This window comes from Mesocricetus auratus, unplaced genomic scaffold (genome assembly GCF_017639785.1).
Source record: "Mesocricetus auratus isolate SY011 unplaced genomic scaffold, BCM_Maur_2.0 Super-Scaffold_100019, whole genome shotgun sequence".
Taxonomy (NCBI): domain Eukaryota; kingdom Metazoa; phylum Chordata; class Mammalia; order Rodentia; family Cricetidae; genus Mesocricetus; species Mesocricetus auratus.
In genome coordinates, this window is record NW_024429200.1 from 17,775,926 (window position 1) to 17,793,573 (window position 17,648).

The window sequence follows — 17,648 nt, forward strand, 5'->3', positions numbered from 1 at the left end:
ACAGTGTACCCCTGCGACAGACAGCAGGAACATCATCTGGCAACCATTTCAAAATGCAAATTCCAGAGCCTCACCCAAGACAGTGCAATCAGACACTCTGGAGGTAATGGAAAGCAATTGTGTTTCAGAAGACCTTCATGCAGTTGTGATACACACTGAATGGGAGCATAGCCAATCTACTGGAGACTGGAGACACTATCTGTGGACATCAGCCATCCATCTCAGCAGTCTTGGAACAAGAACGTCTTTTAGATTGCAGAGAGAATGTCATGGGTGCTACATTCTCTTTGCTTAGTCGTCTGGGAAGCAACAAAAATATGGGAGGTTGAGTTTAAGCAACTTCCATACCTTTGTGAGGCAATCTTCATATTTATCCCCTTTAGAGCACTGATTTCAGAGGCTACCCCAGAATCACCCAACTCACTCACAAGTTCTAAAGTGTCAGGCAGGTGGGGAGTGGTCTATGGATTAATGGGAAAGGAGGTATCTAATTTCCCACCTTCCTTCTCTCTGGAGGTTAGAAGGCCCATGAGTACTGGCCCATTTTAAGAGTCCCCCGAGCCTGATTGCCCTAGGCTCTGGCACTAGGCCACTCACCACAGGTTGGGCTGTTCAGAGAAGAGGCCAGAAAACAAATAACAACTTCTACTTTCCAACTGTATCATTGCCCAGGAGAAATGTCCTGAGCCAACAGAAAAGGCCTAAGGAGTTAATAGTGTTAGGCAAATGGCTCATAGTGTGTTCAAGTATGTGTGTTCAAGATACTTACAAAACTCATCAAATTGTGATGAGGTCAAATCATAAAGTTTACCTGGGATATTATTATGTCAAGTAAATATTTTAAAATCAAAGTTTACATCAAAAACATTGTAAATTTCTACATATGGGATATGGGAAAAGAGAAGTGATCTGACTTGTCTTTGTCCCAGGTATCTCTGCAACCTTCACCATGAACATCATTTCTCATCCACCACTTGGGATTCTGAAAAGAAATGGCAGCAAGGGAAATAGCCAGGGAGCACATCCTAGGAGTTCACATGCTCTTTAAAGTCTTGAATCCTAATTAAAGCACACCACAGCAAAGCAGTCAGTCTGTCTGCTCACAGCTTCCCCTCTCCTTACTTTTCCCCAGTGGGATCTCTTCTTAAATGTACAGAGGAATAATTAAAAGAATATGCTTTAGGGAGCCAAGGAGTGCTATCATAGAAAATGACAAATGTTCCAGAATGAAGAATGATTACAGCCAAGAGGAATGCATTGAAATTCATGAAGGAACCTCTCTGCTTTGGGCATATTTGTTTTAAATGTCACTATCTGAAATGTATTACAACAACTGGCAACTTGTAGTTAAGCTTGAAGAATATCAACATTTGTAATGCGGGAGAAATTTTACAAAGAGAGTGGTAGAAAGCATCTTAAAGAGGAATTCTAGTCTCAAATATTCAGTGTAGATTTTTAATGGAGCTGTTGATAACCTTGTTATCTAACAGAGTTCCAACTGTGGAGTGCATTTAACTTCTTGGCTGTAGTCAAAATGGGTGAAAACCAAGGGTGTATACATATTGTGCTTGATAAAAAATGCTATTTATTTAAAGTATTAAGAGTGGCTATTATGTTCAAGGACAAAGTTTTCTTCCTCTCAGCAAACTTTATCTGGGAAGAATAAAATGTTTAAACGGTTTTTGAGTTTTACCTAGGACAAAGGATGCTTTCAACTTTTGTTTGGGACAATATCAAATGTAAAAGCTGATTTAACACATTCACACACAAGTAAAATAAGTTGTCTCTCATTTTTTTTCCATTATTGCATACTGGTGGCTAAGACTGTGTATTTGTGCATGTGATTCCTACTCAGAGAATTAGTAATGAAAAAGAAGTCAAATTATTATTCAGAAGATTTTCTTTGTTGTTGTTCATTGGTTGGTTGGTTGGTAGATAGTCGAAACACAATCTTAATGTCTAGTCCTGGTTGCCCTGGAATTTAAAGAAAGCAGATTGCCTCTCCCTTCCAAACAATGGAATTAAAGGCAGGAACCCCCAAGGCCATCCAAAAAGTGAAGTGTATTCATATTCTCTGTCTCTCTTTTTCTCTGTCTCTTTCTGTCTCTCTCTGTCTTTTTCTCTGTCTCTATGTCTCTGTCTCTCTTCATCTTGATGCATGAGTCCTGCATCTGCATTGCTTCTACTCTCCCTGATCTATTTTCATGTCCTCCCCAGATCCCAAATGCATGACATTATTTTCTTTGATACCTCTTATTATGTAAACATGTGTGTGTATATTTAGTATATTTAGTCCATTTAGTGTTACCTTTGTGTCCAGGAATGATTACTTGGTAAGATTTAATTCTATCACATTCAATAGCTATATGACTTTGGAAAGTCCTTTAACCTCTCTGAACCCAACAACAGAAGATCCGATTCCCTAGTTTAAAGGGTGGCTTTGAGGGTACAATAATCAATATCCTAAACTTGTCTGTGATTGAATTTTGCACTATTTTCAACCTTTTGAAAAATTGCATTTTGTATAAGTTAAAATCGTACATTTCAAAACATAAAATACAAAAGTTTCCTGGAACTCAGTCTGTAGACCAGGCAGATCTCAAACTCAGAGATTCACTGGCCTCTGCCTCCCAAGTATTGGGATGGAAGGCATATGCCACTACCTTCCAGCTTAAAGCCCACAAGTTTTAGTCAACAGAGATTCTCTGAATTATAAAGATGCTTAAAGACTATCTGATCCAGTAATTCTTAGCATCTTGTAGACATAGTGATTACTGTGTGAAAGCATCTCTTGTGTCTTCCCTTATCATTCCATACCATCTTCACAGAGTCCACCATCCTACAACACAGGCTTCTCAGAACTCTGTTACATAAAACCACTAAATACAATTTCCTAAAATTCAGTCTTTTCTGATATGCTATAACATACTTGTACCGTACCATCTGTCAGTAGTCATCCTGTCTTACTTAAAGCCCACAATGTAAAGCATAATTCTCTAGCACATTCTGTAGCCAGGTAAGAGCACACAAGGTCCAAGTCTTTCCTTCATCGCCTTTTAGCTGTTGCATATCATCTCTTTCACACTGTGAATTATATACATTAAAACAAACGAACAAAAATCTTGTCTTAAAAGTGTTAGGAAAGTTGACATCATGATACCTGGGAAACAGTTGCTTGGTGGTGGATGACTTGTCATTTATAAATATCATCATTTGTAAATATCCCAACCCTCCTCTCACACAAAATGTCTCTGTCCTCCAGTTCTCCTCTCTGGAAACCCCTCTTCTTATACATGCTTTCTCCCTAAGTCTCTCTTCCTATCTCCTTTAACACATATATGTTAGCTTCCAAACCTTTTAAGGCTCTTGTTTTCTTCATTAAACAGCTTCAAATGCCTCTACATAGAATAGACTGTCATGCTGAATCATGAGTTACCTTGACTTTGTCTTTGTTAAAGAATGTTGAAGTAATCTTGAAACATGTGGATGCATTGATAGTTGTTATCTAAACGTTCTTTATGTTGTGATTTGGGGTGTTGAATTGTTTGCAATCAGGACATGTTGGCTTAAAAAGGAGAGACAAAGAAAAGAAAAAATACCAGAAAGTCAATGAAAGGAACATTCCTTTGGAAACAAAACATGGTGGCTTGTTTCTATAATTCCAGCACATGAGACAGTAAAGCTTAAGATTTGGAGTTCGAGGCCAAACTAGGCTACATGAGCATTCCAGTCCATTCTGGGCTATTAACAGGAGCCCATCTCAGAATGCAAACAAAAACATTCATTGCAATTGCCATCTTGAAATGCTTACTTTATTCCCTTTACTTCCCTTAGATGAGAACATCTTTGTGTTGACAGACTGATGTTCCTAAAGAATCCCTGTGCTCTTGATCACTGTCAGAGATAAGCAATGCCCCTCCATCATAGGAGAGTTTAGGGTGTGAACCCTGTGTGCACCATGCCATGTCTGACTTACAAGCATATTAAAGTTTAATGAGCAAGCACCAACCAGAAGCCATGTCACATTGCACTGCTATCTGCCCTTTGAGAATGAACTAAGACAAGAAAACCTTAAGAATCTCTTCTGACTTTAAAGCTGAGATTTGGGGAGAAGTTCAAAGCCAAGATTTGTTTCTGGGTAACATAGCAGATACTGAAGTGGGAGGAGGGGAGACACTTCATTCTTCTGAAAACTTGACTTACCTTCCTTACAGCCTCCCTTCCACCAGACATGTGTCACCAGGCTTTGCTTCTCAGTGGGACAGAGAGATCCATGAATGTCAGGCAGAGTTGCTGTGATGTGCTTTGAGGTAGTTAGAGTACATTCCCCATAAACTCATGAATAAGGACCTTGATTTCCAGAGTACTGGGTAACTTTTAAGGTGTGACACCAAGAAAGAAGTGACTGGACCATAAGACTCTTAGCAGGGTTAATACTGTCCCGTCAGGCATGACATGTAAGAGTTTGCTCTCCAAAGAGTGGGTTGTCACACAACAATGATCCCACATGCATGGTCCTTTGTGCTTATGGCCGTCTTCCTTTCCAGTTCCCTACTGTGTTGTAATATGCTAAGAGACCAAACAGATGGAGCCACCCAAATGAGGACTTTCGGCTGCCCAAACTGAACAAAATAAGCCTCTTTTCTTTATGTAGTCATATATACAAAGTGGACTGAGGCAGGCTTGTCTTAAATGTTCCTAGTGAAAACTGTTTTCATGTGGTTTTGAGGCAGTTTTGTCATGTAGGGCACCTCTACTTTCTGCCAGTGTGTTGTGTCTTTGAAATAAGCTATATTTTGTCTTCTCTTTTACTGAATTTCCGGTATCTGCACTTAACCTTATTGTGTTCTGTCCCTTTACACCAATTTAGCTTAACACGGAAAGGAACCTGCAGATTCAAAGAAGGCTTCTGCCCTTCCTTAACCTGCTACCCCCACAGTTGGAAGTGGGCTGGGATGGCAGCAGGCACACAGAGGAGGAAATCAGTTAATTGTGGGCTGTCAGAGTTGTTTTAGGTGACTTTGTACTTCTTGGGATTAAGACCAACATGAACTGAGAATTCAAATAGCAACAAAAAACCTGGGGTTTGCTAATGCCAGGAATGACTCATCTGGTGAGAACTGCATTGTATTCAGAATACAATGCAGACAGAAGGAAAAGACTGTGCTATCTGCTCTCTTTGTGTTTCTGACCTTGAGCAGAATTATAACTTGTTTGTTGCAGAAGTTGAGCATCTAATGTGCTGTTGCACCTGTTAGTTCTTGTATACTAAATGGCAAAGCACTTGCAGATCTGTGATTGCTTTGTGGGTGAAATATTTTCTGCAATCTGGTGAACCGGCTTTTTAAAGACAATGTACTCAATTGTGTTCCTTGCATCCCTTATCTCTCCAAAGTGTGCTTCCTTATGCTGTTTCAATACCCCAATCATCATTACATCTTAGGACGTGTCTGGCTTTGAATTTTCAAGGTAACATTATGATTTTTTTTTCATACAGAGACCATGAACCAGGCAACTCCTGCCAGGAAGCTGGAAGAGGTTCTTCATCTCGCAGAGCTCTGCATAGAAGTCCTACAGCAGAACGAGGAGCATCATGCTGAGGTGATGACTTGTAGCCAGAGCATAAACGAAGGCTTTGCCATAGTGGGGGCAGCACTGAAAAGGTAGCCTGACCAGAGGCTCAGTGTGCAGCTGGTCAAATGTACACATTTCCCGGGAATGTGACTCCTGTGTGTTATAGTGTGTGTGTGTGTGTGTGTGTGTGTGTGTGTGTGTGTGTGTGAGTGTGTGTGTGTGTGTGTGGTTTGGTTTGGTATCTGTTTTTGACAACAATCACATGATAAGGACATGGGAAATCTTGGGGGAGATCTTTCCTCAACACACATAAACAATAATTGGCAGAGCTGGAACACACCCATCTTGGGATGCCAAGCCAATTGCTTTCTTGTCCCCATGATGTGATCATTTTTGCTTGAAAATGTGGTCTAGTAAGCATTAAATGGGAAATTTGCGATAAGTTTTGCAACCGAAAACATTCATAATTGTGTAACTGCTGGCTGTAGTCTTCTCTCTCGCATCAAACTTTCTATGTGTTTTAACTAAGTCTTTGGTTGCTTTGTTTTTGCTGCTGTTGTTGTCTGCCGTGCTTGGAAGGAACCTGGGCTTTCCAATGTGTTATTCAGCACTCTGCCCTAGAGCCACATTACCAACCAATGTTTTTAAAGCTCTCATTACATATTACCATTCCTACAGATCTGAAGTGTTCTCACACCACCCTGCTTATTCTAAGACTTAAACTTCTCTTTCCTATAGTTGTGAATTTATCTACAAAAACACTTTCCAGGCTTTGAATTAAATGGAAGAAATATGCAGAATTAAGTAAAAACAATAAACTTTGGTGTCCTGAAAGTGTTATTATTTTTGAGGAAGCTGATGTAATGAGCCAAAAGAAAACAGACCAAATACATATGAATTTATAGAATACTTATGTTTAATGGAATCTAGTTTTCAAAAAATACGAGAAACTACAGGGTCTATATTTTAAGCAAATTCTTGGAAAAGAGTATTCGTGGAGTCTTACTACAGGCAACTAAGATTTATTGTATCTGCTTATAAATATGATCATTCAAAACATCTGCTTTTAACTCACACTGTGGAATCTAGTTTTTAGCTTGCATCTGTCATGTGTGAACTTGTTATGGATATTTTATTTTAAACTGAAGAAACAGCTGCTTCAATAATTTGAAATGAATTCCCAGGAGGATGTTTTCTGGGCTAGCATTACCACCATGCTACAAAGAAAATGATCATATGATAAAATATAGGTATGTTTCGTTGTCTTTGTCTTGTTCTGAAAGAGATTATCATCAGAGTCAAAGGCATTTCCAAATTGTTCTTAATCAGAACAAATAGTCTATTTCAGTATTGTTCTAGCTAATACAGCTAGTATCCCCTTACATCTTACAGAACTTAAAATTTAATGTTTTTAATATAGTCATTGTGGTCACTAAAAATGCTTGTTGAAGTATAATGGGTCAAGCACAATTAAAATGTAGATGCTGTTTGTCCTTTAATTCATAACATACAATTGACTTCACTGAAACACCGCTCATAAGCATCACCTTGCTCTGGGCTGCATTGAAACAGGAACTATTCTGGTGACTTCTTTATAAATACTGTGTAACACCATGGCATTTTTCTGTTCTGCTTATGCTCCAAATTCTTGGAATCCCACAGGGAAGAGAGGTGAGTAAAACTGTTTCCTTTTTTTTCCTAGCATAAGACAACCCTTCAATGTGACTGTGAAGTAGGACGTTTTCTGATGGTTGTCACTTTAAAGTCAACTTAGTCTTTTCCTTGGAATGCAAGACCTTCCTCTGAGTGGGCTAGCCTATACTGTTAGATGACTGACTGTGTTTAGCTAATGCTTAATTAATGCCTTACAGCCCAAGCAAACACAATGCAAGAAATTTGGAAACGTTGACTTTTTGTTTTGCCTTTCATTGATTTTTTTAATCTTTTTTCTTCCTCCTGTATATCAGATCTGCCCTCTGAGCAATACTAGAGAAAGAATTGGTCTGATGTCAGAGTCATTCTCAGAGTGCCTGGTGGACGGCACTCTCCATTGAGATTCATTTTGCTGGCTTCTCAGGCCAGTTTCTTTACGCTGAGCTGTACCCAGCTTCCTCTGCACTTCATCCCCTCTGGGGAGGTTAATGCATTTGCCTCAAGGCAACCTTCAGGTTTCCATTCTGTGTCCTACTACAGTGCAGACCACTCAACAGGACTAAGTGGCCATTTCTGTCTTCCCACAATCCCTCAGTTAGGCAGGTGTCCAGCCATTCAGCTCTTTGGCAGGAACTTGCTTTTAAGGTGGTCCCTCCTCCTCTGGAGGCCTCTTGACCTCTCGGGCTTTTCTTTAAAGATACTGTGTTTCCTCTCCAGAAAGGTGATTTTAGCTCTTTTCCCAGCAAAATCCCTTTAAGGCTTTCTCCACATTTCAGGGAGCAGAGCCTTCAGACAAATGGATCTAACAGTTCTTCATTCAAAAGTCATTCCCTTTAATAGAACTAGAAGGTCCAAGTGCCTACTAGAAAAGTCACAAGCTCTAATCAGCTGCATTTGCATGCAGATTGGCATCAGGTGTCTTTTTAGAGAACAGTTGCCAGAAGTTGCTTCTCTCCTTCCACCATGTCTAGTCCAGGAACTCAGGCCATCAGAGTTGGTGGCACCTTTACCTGCTGAGTCATCTCACCTTCCCTTTTATGTCTTTTATAGGCCAGTACTAAACTGCTTTAATTAATTTAACTTAGTATATTTTGAATTCAAGCAGTGTAATGCCTCATGCTATGTCCTTTTTATGTGCAATTGCTTTGTGGTTCCATATGAATTTTAGAAAGTTTTTCATAGTTTGATAAAGTAAGTCATGGGCATCCTGAGAGTTATGGTGTTAAATATTTAGCTCACTTTGGGTAATATGGGCATTTTATGGTTGTTTCTCCCAGTATATGAATGTGATATAGCTTTCCAGTGACATCCTCTTCATTTTCTGTCTTTGATGTTTCAATTTTTACTAAAGAGATCTTTTGCCTCTTTATTTAAATTTATTCTTGTACATTTGTTTTTAAAATTTATTTATAGTTATGTATGAGTGTTCTGCATGTATACCTGCATGCCATAAGAAGGAACCAGATCTCATTACAGATGGTTGTGAGCCACCATGTGGTTGCTGGGAATTGAACTCAGGACCTCTGGAAGAGTGGCCAGTGTTCTTAACTCCTGAGCCATCTCCCCATCCCATATATTTAATTTTTAAACATGTAACAACAAAGGTAACATTTCAAAATAACATATTCTGAAGTGTCTTCAACTCATTTCTTTGTATTGTTTCAATGCTTATGTCTATATTGAAAAATGATTATAAAAATAATATATCAGAAGAACTGTGACAAGTCTGCAATTAGTTTGACAACAGTTCAGATGTCATCTTTTAATATTATGGTCCATTCTACTTGCCCCTTCTAGAAAATGGCCTTCCATATTGTTCAGTATGTATTTATGTATGTATATTGTAGGGTCAAGAGATACACTAGTTATTGAATTGTCTCCAGAGCTTTTATAGTCACTCACAAATTATAGCATTGTAGACTAACCTTGTCTTGTGAAATAAAATAAGCATGCCAAAGCCCAGTTTTCTGTTTTTGCTCAATGTAGAGTACTCGTCCATTCTTGTATTAAATTATATATTATGTATTCCAATGGTAAAAGCTATCAAAAGCCTCAGACTTAAGTTAAAAAATATATAAATAAATCATGTTATAATAAATGTTTATGTCAAGAAATCAAAGGAGAGTAGCAGTATTCTAATATTAAAGTACATGATGGATTGATGGATGGATGGATGATAGACAACCAGTGTACATTATATAGTTACTTAAGGAGACTATATCATTGTTCTCCTACTTACTAGCTCTACAAATAAAGTCAGAGTAATTATACCATCTGCTCAAAAGAGCAATTTAGGAGATCAACTAAGATAACACTTAAAACTTTTAGAACACATACATACACATAAAGTTAATTAAATAATTAATTGAAAGACTAATTGCTTAATACTTTCTCAAATCATCACTAAGATATTCACCGTGTCTTGACTTACAGTCACAGGACCAACCATCAGAAGTGCAATTTGAGACATGAATAATACTTCTGTAAAACGTAATGAAGTTTATGGTTGATAGCAAAATAATAAAGCTTTTTTTTAAGTTATATTCTATCATGTTTCATTCCAAGCCTGCCTCTGTCTTCTGTGTTAGCTTTAAAATGAGCTGTGGGAATTTGTGTGATAGTCCTGAAACAAGGCTGAGCTGACAAGCCTGTTAGGTTCTTAATTTTAGCCTTCAGTGAAGATATTGGCGGTGAAAAGGAAGTGAGGTTTTGCAAGCATTGTCTTTACAGGAATGAATTCTGACTAGCATTTCCACCCTGCTCTGCTCAGCGATAACTCAGATTACACTTTACTTTGTCACCACTGTAACTTCAAGTTACAAGTAACAAGAGGTATAGAATAAAGCAATACATACTATTATTATACATTGTTTATTTGCTGTTTGTTATTATCATTAGGTTATCATATTATTAGACTTTTATATATTTTATAGATACCTGTCCTAACTTGTATTTCACCAAAACATATTCAGCAATACCCATTGCATGTGGTGTTATGCTTTGTTTATGAATTATGACATTCTTAATAAGTTCTTCATTTGTACATTTATTGCAGTATTGAGGAAAACATTAAAATGTCTATAATTCTTAAGTCTATTTATGCTACATAGTTGAACTCAGCTTTTGTTTCTCCTTGCTTTATGGTAATTAGTTATGTGTTAACCTTTAACATTATTATTCTAACATCTATGATTTTAAGTCCATATTGACTATAAAAGATTTTAAAATCATGTTTCAGATTTTACAATTCACTCTTAGTTTTTTCATTTGTCTTTTGATAAAACCTACTGCATACTTAAACACAGTTCAAAAGTAAGAGGGTGCTGCTCAGACTGCAAGATTTAAGTTTTCATTATTATTGTTATTATTATTATCATCATCATCATTATCATCATCATCATCCATACATTGCATCTCGACCATAGTTTCCTCTCCATCCACTACTCCCAGTTCTTGCCCCCATGTCCCCCCTACCCCAGATCCACTCCTCCTCTGTTTCCCTTCAGAAAAGAGCAGGCCTCCCAGAAATTCCAACCAGACACAGCAAGTTACAATACCACTAGGCACAAACCCTCATATCAAAACTGGACAAGGCAACCTAGTAGGAAGAAAAGGGTCCTAAAAGCAGACAAAAGAGTCAGAGACAGCCCCTCTCCTACTATTAGGAATCCCACAAGGACACCAAGCTATACAACCATAACATATATGAAGAGGATCTAGTACAGACCCATGAAGGCTCCATGATTGCCACTTCAGTCTCTATACGCCCCTTATAAGCCCTGCTTAGCTGATTCTGTGCGCCATGTTCTCATGATGTCCTTTAACCCTCTAGCTCCTTCATTCCTTCCTTCCCTTCTTCCCTGGGGTTCTCCAAGCTATGTCTAATTTTGCCTGTGAGTCTCTGTATCTGTTCCCATCAGTTGCTGGATGGAAGCCTCCCTGATGAATGCCTAGGCACCAATCTGTGAGTATAGCAAAGTATCATTAGCAATCATTTCATTGATTTTGGGTTTTGTAGGATGTGTTTGGTTCTATCATAGCTCTGTGGGCTATCTAGCCTCCAGTTCCTGGCCATCCAGGCAGTGTTGAGCATGGGCTTCTTCTCGACGCATGAGCCTCAAGCTGGACCAGTCATTGGTTGACCACTCCCATGAGTTCTGTGCCACCTTTACCCCTGCAGGCAGGACATTGAAAGGTTTTGTGCTTGGGCTGGTGTCCCAGTCCCACCATTGGAAGCCTTTCCTAGTTACGGAAGATGGCTGTTTCAGGCACCAGATCACACTTTAATAGGAGTCTTCACTATAGCCACCTTGGAATTTCCACTGAACTAGCTTTCCACAACATCCCCCTTCTCAGATAGCCCCCAGTTCCAACCATCTCTCCCAATACACTCCCCTGCCACCCACCAACCTGATTCCTCCCGCTCCTATCCCCACCCACCCCATTCCATCTGCAAAATCTATTCTATTTCCCCTTCCCAGAGAGATCCATGCATCCCACATTGAGCCCTCGCTAGTACTTAGCCTCCCATTCCCTCTCACCTACTCCCATTTAGCCTCTCCCCAACCCATTCATCATCCTCCTCCATTCCGAGAGGGGCAGGCCTCTCATGGGCTTGAACAAAGCATGGCACATCGAGTTGAGGTAAGGATGAGCTTGTCCCCCACTCCCTCACCCTGCATATATCCTGGACCAGGTAAATCAGCATGGGGAACAGGTTCCCAAAAGCCAGCTAAGTGCCAGGGACAACTCCTGATCTAATTGCTAGGAGCCTTAAAAACAGACCAAGCCACACAGCTGTCACACACATGCTGAGGGCCAAGATGGGTCCCATGCAAGCTCCCTTGCTATAGGTCCTTGAGCTCCCACAAGCTCAGGTCAGCTGTCCCTGTGGGTTCCTCTGTCATGACCTTGACCCCCCTGGCTCATACAATCCCTCTTCCCTTTCTTCAGGAGGACTCCCAGAGCATGGCCCAGTGCTTGGCTATGGATCTCTCCATCTGCTTCCATCAGATAATTAGGGAATTCACCAATCTGATTACAGGAGACAGCTAGCTCAGGCACCCTTTCTACTATTGTTGGAGTCTTAGCTGGGGTCATCCTTGTGGATTCCTGGGAGTTTCCATAGCACTAAGTTTCTCCTTAACCCTGGAACGCACCCCTGTCCCCCTGCATTAAGATGCCTCATCTCTTTTGTTACTCTCCCACTGTGTCCCATCCCCAAACCACCTCCCATGCCCATCCCACCCAAACTTCTTCCTCAAGTTTCCATTCCCCCACCCCCACCCCAGTTTAACCAGAAGATCTCTTCTGTTTCCCCTTCCCAGGGAAATCCATGCATCCCTCTTAGGGTCCTTCTTGTTACCTAGCCTCTCTAGGACTGTGGATTGTAGGTTGGTTATCCTGAACTTTATATTGTATAATATCCACTTATGAGTGAGAACATAACATGTTTGCCTTTCTGGGTATGGGTTACCTCACTCCAAATGATTTTTCTAGTTAAATCCATTTGCCTGCAAATTTCATGAGGTCCTTGTTTTTTACAGCTGAGTAGTACTCCATTGTGTAAATGTACCACACTTTCTTCCTCCATTCTTTAGTTGAGGGACATTAAGTTGTTTCCAGTTTCTAGCTACTATGTAAGTAAAGCTGTTATGAACATAGTTAAGCAAGTGTTCTTGTGTTCAAATTCTTTGGGCATATGCCTAAGAGTAGTATAGTAGGGTCTTGTGGTAGGTTGATTCCCAATTTTCTGAGAAACTGACATATTGATTTCCACAATGACTGTGCGAGTTTGCACTCCAACTAGCAGTAAAAGAGTGTTTTCCTTGCTCCACATTCTCACAAGCACTTGCATTTTTTGGGTTTTTGATCTTAGCCATTCTGATAGGTGTTAAGACCAAAGTAGTTTTGAGTTGCATTTCCTTGATGGCTAATGTCGTTGAACATTTCTTTGTTTCTCAGCTACTTGAGTCTCCTCTATTGAGAATTCCCTCTATAGTTCTGTACCCCATTTTTAAAATTTGGATTGTTTTGTTTGTTCATGTCTAGTTTCCTGAGTTCTTTACATATTTTTGATATTAGTCCTCTGCTGGATGTGGAATTGGTGAAAATCCTTTCCCACTCTGTAGGCTGCCATTTTGTGCTATTGACTGTGTCTTTTGCCTTACAGAAAATTTTTCAGTTTCATGAGATCCCATTTACTAATTATTATTTGTTAGGATGGACATTTTTACTAAGCTAATTGTACTGATCCACAAGCATGGAAAATCCATCTTCTGATATATTCTTCAATTTTCTTCTTGAAAGACAAAGTTTTTGTCATACAAGCCTTTCACTTGCTAGGTTATAGTTACCCCAAGACATTTTATATTATTTGTAACTATTGTGAAGGGTATTGCTTCTCTGATTTTTCTCAGCCCATTTGCCATTTATATATAGGAGGGCTACTGGGTTTTTTTGTTTGTTTGTTTGTTTTAGTTAATCTTGTATACAGCCACATTGCTGAAGGTGCTTATCAGCTGTAAGAGTTCCCTGGTAGAAATTTTTTTTTTTTTTTTTTTTTACGAGACAGGGTTTCTCTGTATTGTTTTGGAGGCTATCAGTCCAGCCTGGCCTCGAACTCACAGAGATCTGCCTGCCTCTGCCTCCCAAGTGCTGGGATTAAAGGCGTGCACCACCACCGTCCAGCTCCTGGTAGAATTTTTGTGGTCACTTATATGTACTATCATATCATCTGCAAATAATGATACTTTGACTTCTTCATTTCTAATTTGTATCCCCTTCATCTCCTTCAGTTGTATTATTCTTTTAGCTAAAACTTCAAGTAGTATATTGAATAGATATGGAGAGAATGGATAGCCTTGTCTTGTTCCTGATTTTAGTGGAATTGCTTTGAATTTCTCTCCATTTAATTTAATGTTGTCTATAGGCTTGCTGTAAGTTCCTTTATTATGTTTAGGTATGTTCCTTGTATCCCTGATCTCTTCAAGACTTTTGTCATGAAGGGGTATTGGATTTAGTCAAAGGCTTTTTTAGCATCTAATGAGATGATAATGTGGGGGTTTTCTTTCTTGAAATTTGATTTTCATATATTGAACCATTGCTACATGTCTGGGATGAAGCCCACTTGATCATGGTGGATGATGATTTTGATATATTATTGAGTAGTTTTGCATCAATGTTTTTTAGGGAAATTGGTCTATAATTATCTTTCTCTGTTGAATCTTTGTGTGGTTTGGGTATCAGGGTGACTATGACCTCATGAAATGAACTTGGCAATATTCTTTCTGTTTCAATTTTGTGGAACAATTTGAGCAGTATTGGCATTATCTCTTTTTTGGAAATCTGGTAGAAGTCTGCACTAAAACCACCTGACCCTGGGCTTATAGAAGCAGTAATTAAAAATCTCCTAATTGGTTGACTTAATTACTGCTTCTATTTTCTTAGGGGGTATAGTTCTACTTAAATTGTTTGACTGCTCTTAATTTAAACTGGGTAAGTGGTATCAATGAAGAAAAATTTCCATTTCTTTTAGATATTCCAATTTTGTGGAGTATAGATTTTTTTAAATATTACCTTGTTGAATGAAGCCTTTTCCTTGCCAGCCACTTTGGTTTTTCCCCACCAGTTGCCTGGGCTCTGCCACGTTATAGTCCCCAAATAACACATAAGACCTGTATTAATTATGAAGCTATTGGCCATTTGTTTGTTTCTTTCTGGCTAGCTCTGACTTAAGTATTTAACCCATCTAAGTATATAACCCATCTAACCCATCTAAGTATTTCTCTTACCAGAGAAAAGGTCCGGATTTCTTATCCCTATGACGGCTACATTGTGACTCCCTGTGTTTCTCCTTCCCAGAGTCCTCCTGGACTCCTAGTCCCATCTATCTTGATTGCCTATTGGCCAACAGTGCTTTATTGACATATACATAGGACTTCCCCATCATTACCTAATTCTTTGGATTTCGTTGGTGTGTGTTGTTATGTCCCCCTTTTTTGTTTGTGATTTTGTTAATTTGGATATTCTCTCTCCGTCTTTTAGTTGGTTTGGATAAGGGTTTATCTTGTTGATTTTTTCAAAGAACCAACTCTTTGTTTCTCTTTGCATTGTTCTCTTTGTTTCTAATTTTTGATTTAAGCCTTGAGTTTGATGATTTCCTGCTGCCTATTCCTATAGGGTTTGCTTGCTTATTTTGTACTCAAACTTTCAGGTGTGCTGTTAAGTTGCTAGTATGAGATCTCTCAAATTTCTTTATGTAGATACTTAGTGCTTTGAACTTTCATCTTAGGACCAATTCCATTATGTCCCACAAGTTTGGATATATTGTGTTTTTTTTTTCACTGAATTCTAGGAAGTCTTTAATTTCTTTCTTATTTCTACCTTGATCTAGTCGTTCAATAGAGTTGTTTGGTTTCTCTGAGTTTGTAGGATTGCTGTTGCTTCTATTGTTGAAATCCAGTTCGAATTGGTAGTCTGATAAGATACAGGAGGTATTTCAGTTTTCTTCATTCTGATGAGACTTCCTTTGTGACTGAGTATATGGTCAGTTTTGAGAAAGTAGTGTGAGTTACTGAGACGAAGGTATATTCTTTTGTGTTTGGGTGAAATATTCTGTAGATATCTGTTAGGTCCAATTGGTTCATAATGTTTGTATACTCCAGTATTTCTCTGTTTAGTTTTTGTCTGGATGATATGTCTGTTGGTGAGAGTGGGGTATTGAAGTCTTTTATTATCAATGTGTGACAGTTGATGTTTGATTTAAGCCTTAGTAATCTTTCTTCTACAAACATTGGTGCCCTTATATGGACTTTGTTTGAACAGAAGATCTCTGCCTAAATTTGGGGTTGAGACTTGGTGATGGGGAGGGGAGGGGGCATTGGGGATAGTAGAGAGGAGGTCCAAGGGCAAGCAGCCTATCTGGAGTTCTGGTGGCTGGTGTGATCTCTAGCCCAGCAGGGAGTCTCCTCTTGAGTTCTCCTACCTGCTCTTCTGGCTGGTGTGGCCTGAACTTCAACCAGAGTTAAGTATTTTTAATAAATAGTTTTAACAGGGAGAATGATGAAAGTATACCACAGAAATTTCCATGTTTATATTGGTTGAAAGTTTATGACAGTGGGCTAGGAGGTGGCTCTGTGGAAAAGGACTTGCTTATGCCTTATGGACCTGATCAGTTCACATCCCCAGAGCCACACAAACTTCAGGTAAGTCCACAGCCTGCGTGCAATCCCAGTGCGTAGAAAGCAGAAACAGGGATCCTGAGAGCAAGCTCACTGCTATACTAGCCAGCCATATGGGGGAACTCTGGGATCAAGTGGAAGACCCTTTCTCATATGTGTGGGGGAGAGTGGTCAAAGAAGACCTCTGACCTACACATCCGTGTGCATGTACAACCACACATGGATGAACACCACACATACAAGAAAAATCTTTTGATACTATCTGACATTCAATAGAAGAAAATGAAGGCAAGAGCTAAAAGACACCACTCAAAAAGGTGATTTTAAAATTCTGTAAGTGTGTGAAAACTTATGAAAGATTATTTGTAATTATAGATAAGCAAGGTTAAAGCAAAACTGAGAACAGAGGCATCCCCATTACTTTCAAGAGCTGTCTAAAAGCAAAGTATTATTTTCTCCTCCTAAGGTAGCATAAAGTTTTAAAGTGACCGTTTTCATTGCCAGTCATGAACAGGCCTGGCTGAGTATAGAGTAAAAAACTGACCAGACCCGAGTGATGAGAGTCTGAGAAGCAGACATGGGGCAATCGCTGTGCCTCAGGGTCTCAGGGTTACTGTCCAGGGGGCCTAGTTGACACTGGTAATCCAGATGTCTTCTCTAGGACAGGAAGATTCAGACCCGAACAAGGAATTCACACAGCTCTGCAAACTAGTTAAGGCTTTTGGATTTTGCTGTGTGTGACCCTATATATGTTCTTAAACAGTAAAGCCATGACTGGTTACTGTTTGGTGCATGGACTGGAGTAAAGACTGTTCTGAGAGCAGTTTGCAATGTATAAGGCTCTGTGACATCCTTTAATTGCTTCGTAATTAGAAGCACATCCTAAGAAACCCCCTTTACTCACTTGTTATCACTGTGACCAGACTGCCCGACAGGAACAATGTAAGAGAAGAAGGATCTAGCTGGGCGCATGGTTTGAGGTGGTTCTGTCTGTCATGGCAGGGAAGACGTGAAGAACAGAGCAGGCCAAATCAGGAAACAGACAGATGCCAGCCAGTTCCTACATCCTAAAGTTTCTAGAACCTTCCAGAATAGTGCCTCCAATACTCTCCTTTTGGAGAGACACTATATCTTCAAACCATAATAAAATAGTCAGTATTCTAGTCAAGGATTTATGTGTAAAGATCTTTCCATACTGTCCTTGGGAATCTCAGAAATTGGAGGAACGTCTTTTAAAGG

The 17,648-nt window shown here is 39.4% G+C and overlaps 1 protein-coding gene across 18 annotated transcripts in view; it reads left to right on the top strand.

Annotated features, from left to right (window-relative positions):
• Cadps2 (calcium dependent secretion activator 2) overlaps positions 1 to 17,648 on the top strand; it is a 519,904-nt gene that overhangs the window by 420,358 nt on the left and 81,898 nt on the right. For 12 of the 18 annotated variants that reach the window (XM_040728765.1, XM_040728767.1, XM_040728757.1 and 9 more), the window contains 2 exons: positions 5,498 to 5,601; positions 7,237 to 7,245. In XM_040728765.1, the coding sequence (XP_040584699.1) occupies positions 5,498 to 5,601; positions 7,237 to 7,245 (113 nt within the window). The remainder of the gene's footprint in view (positions 1 to 5,497; positions 5,602 to 7,236; positions 7,246 to 17,648) is intronic. The other 6 variants (XM_040728761.1, XM_040728773.1, XM_040728770.1 and 3 more) reach the window with 1 other exon arrangement.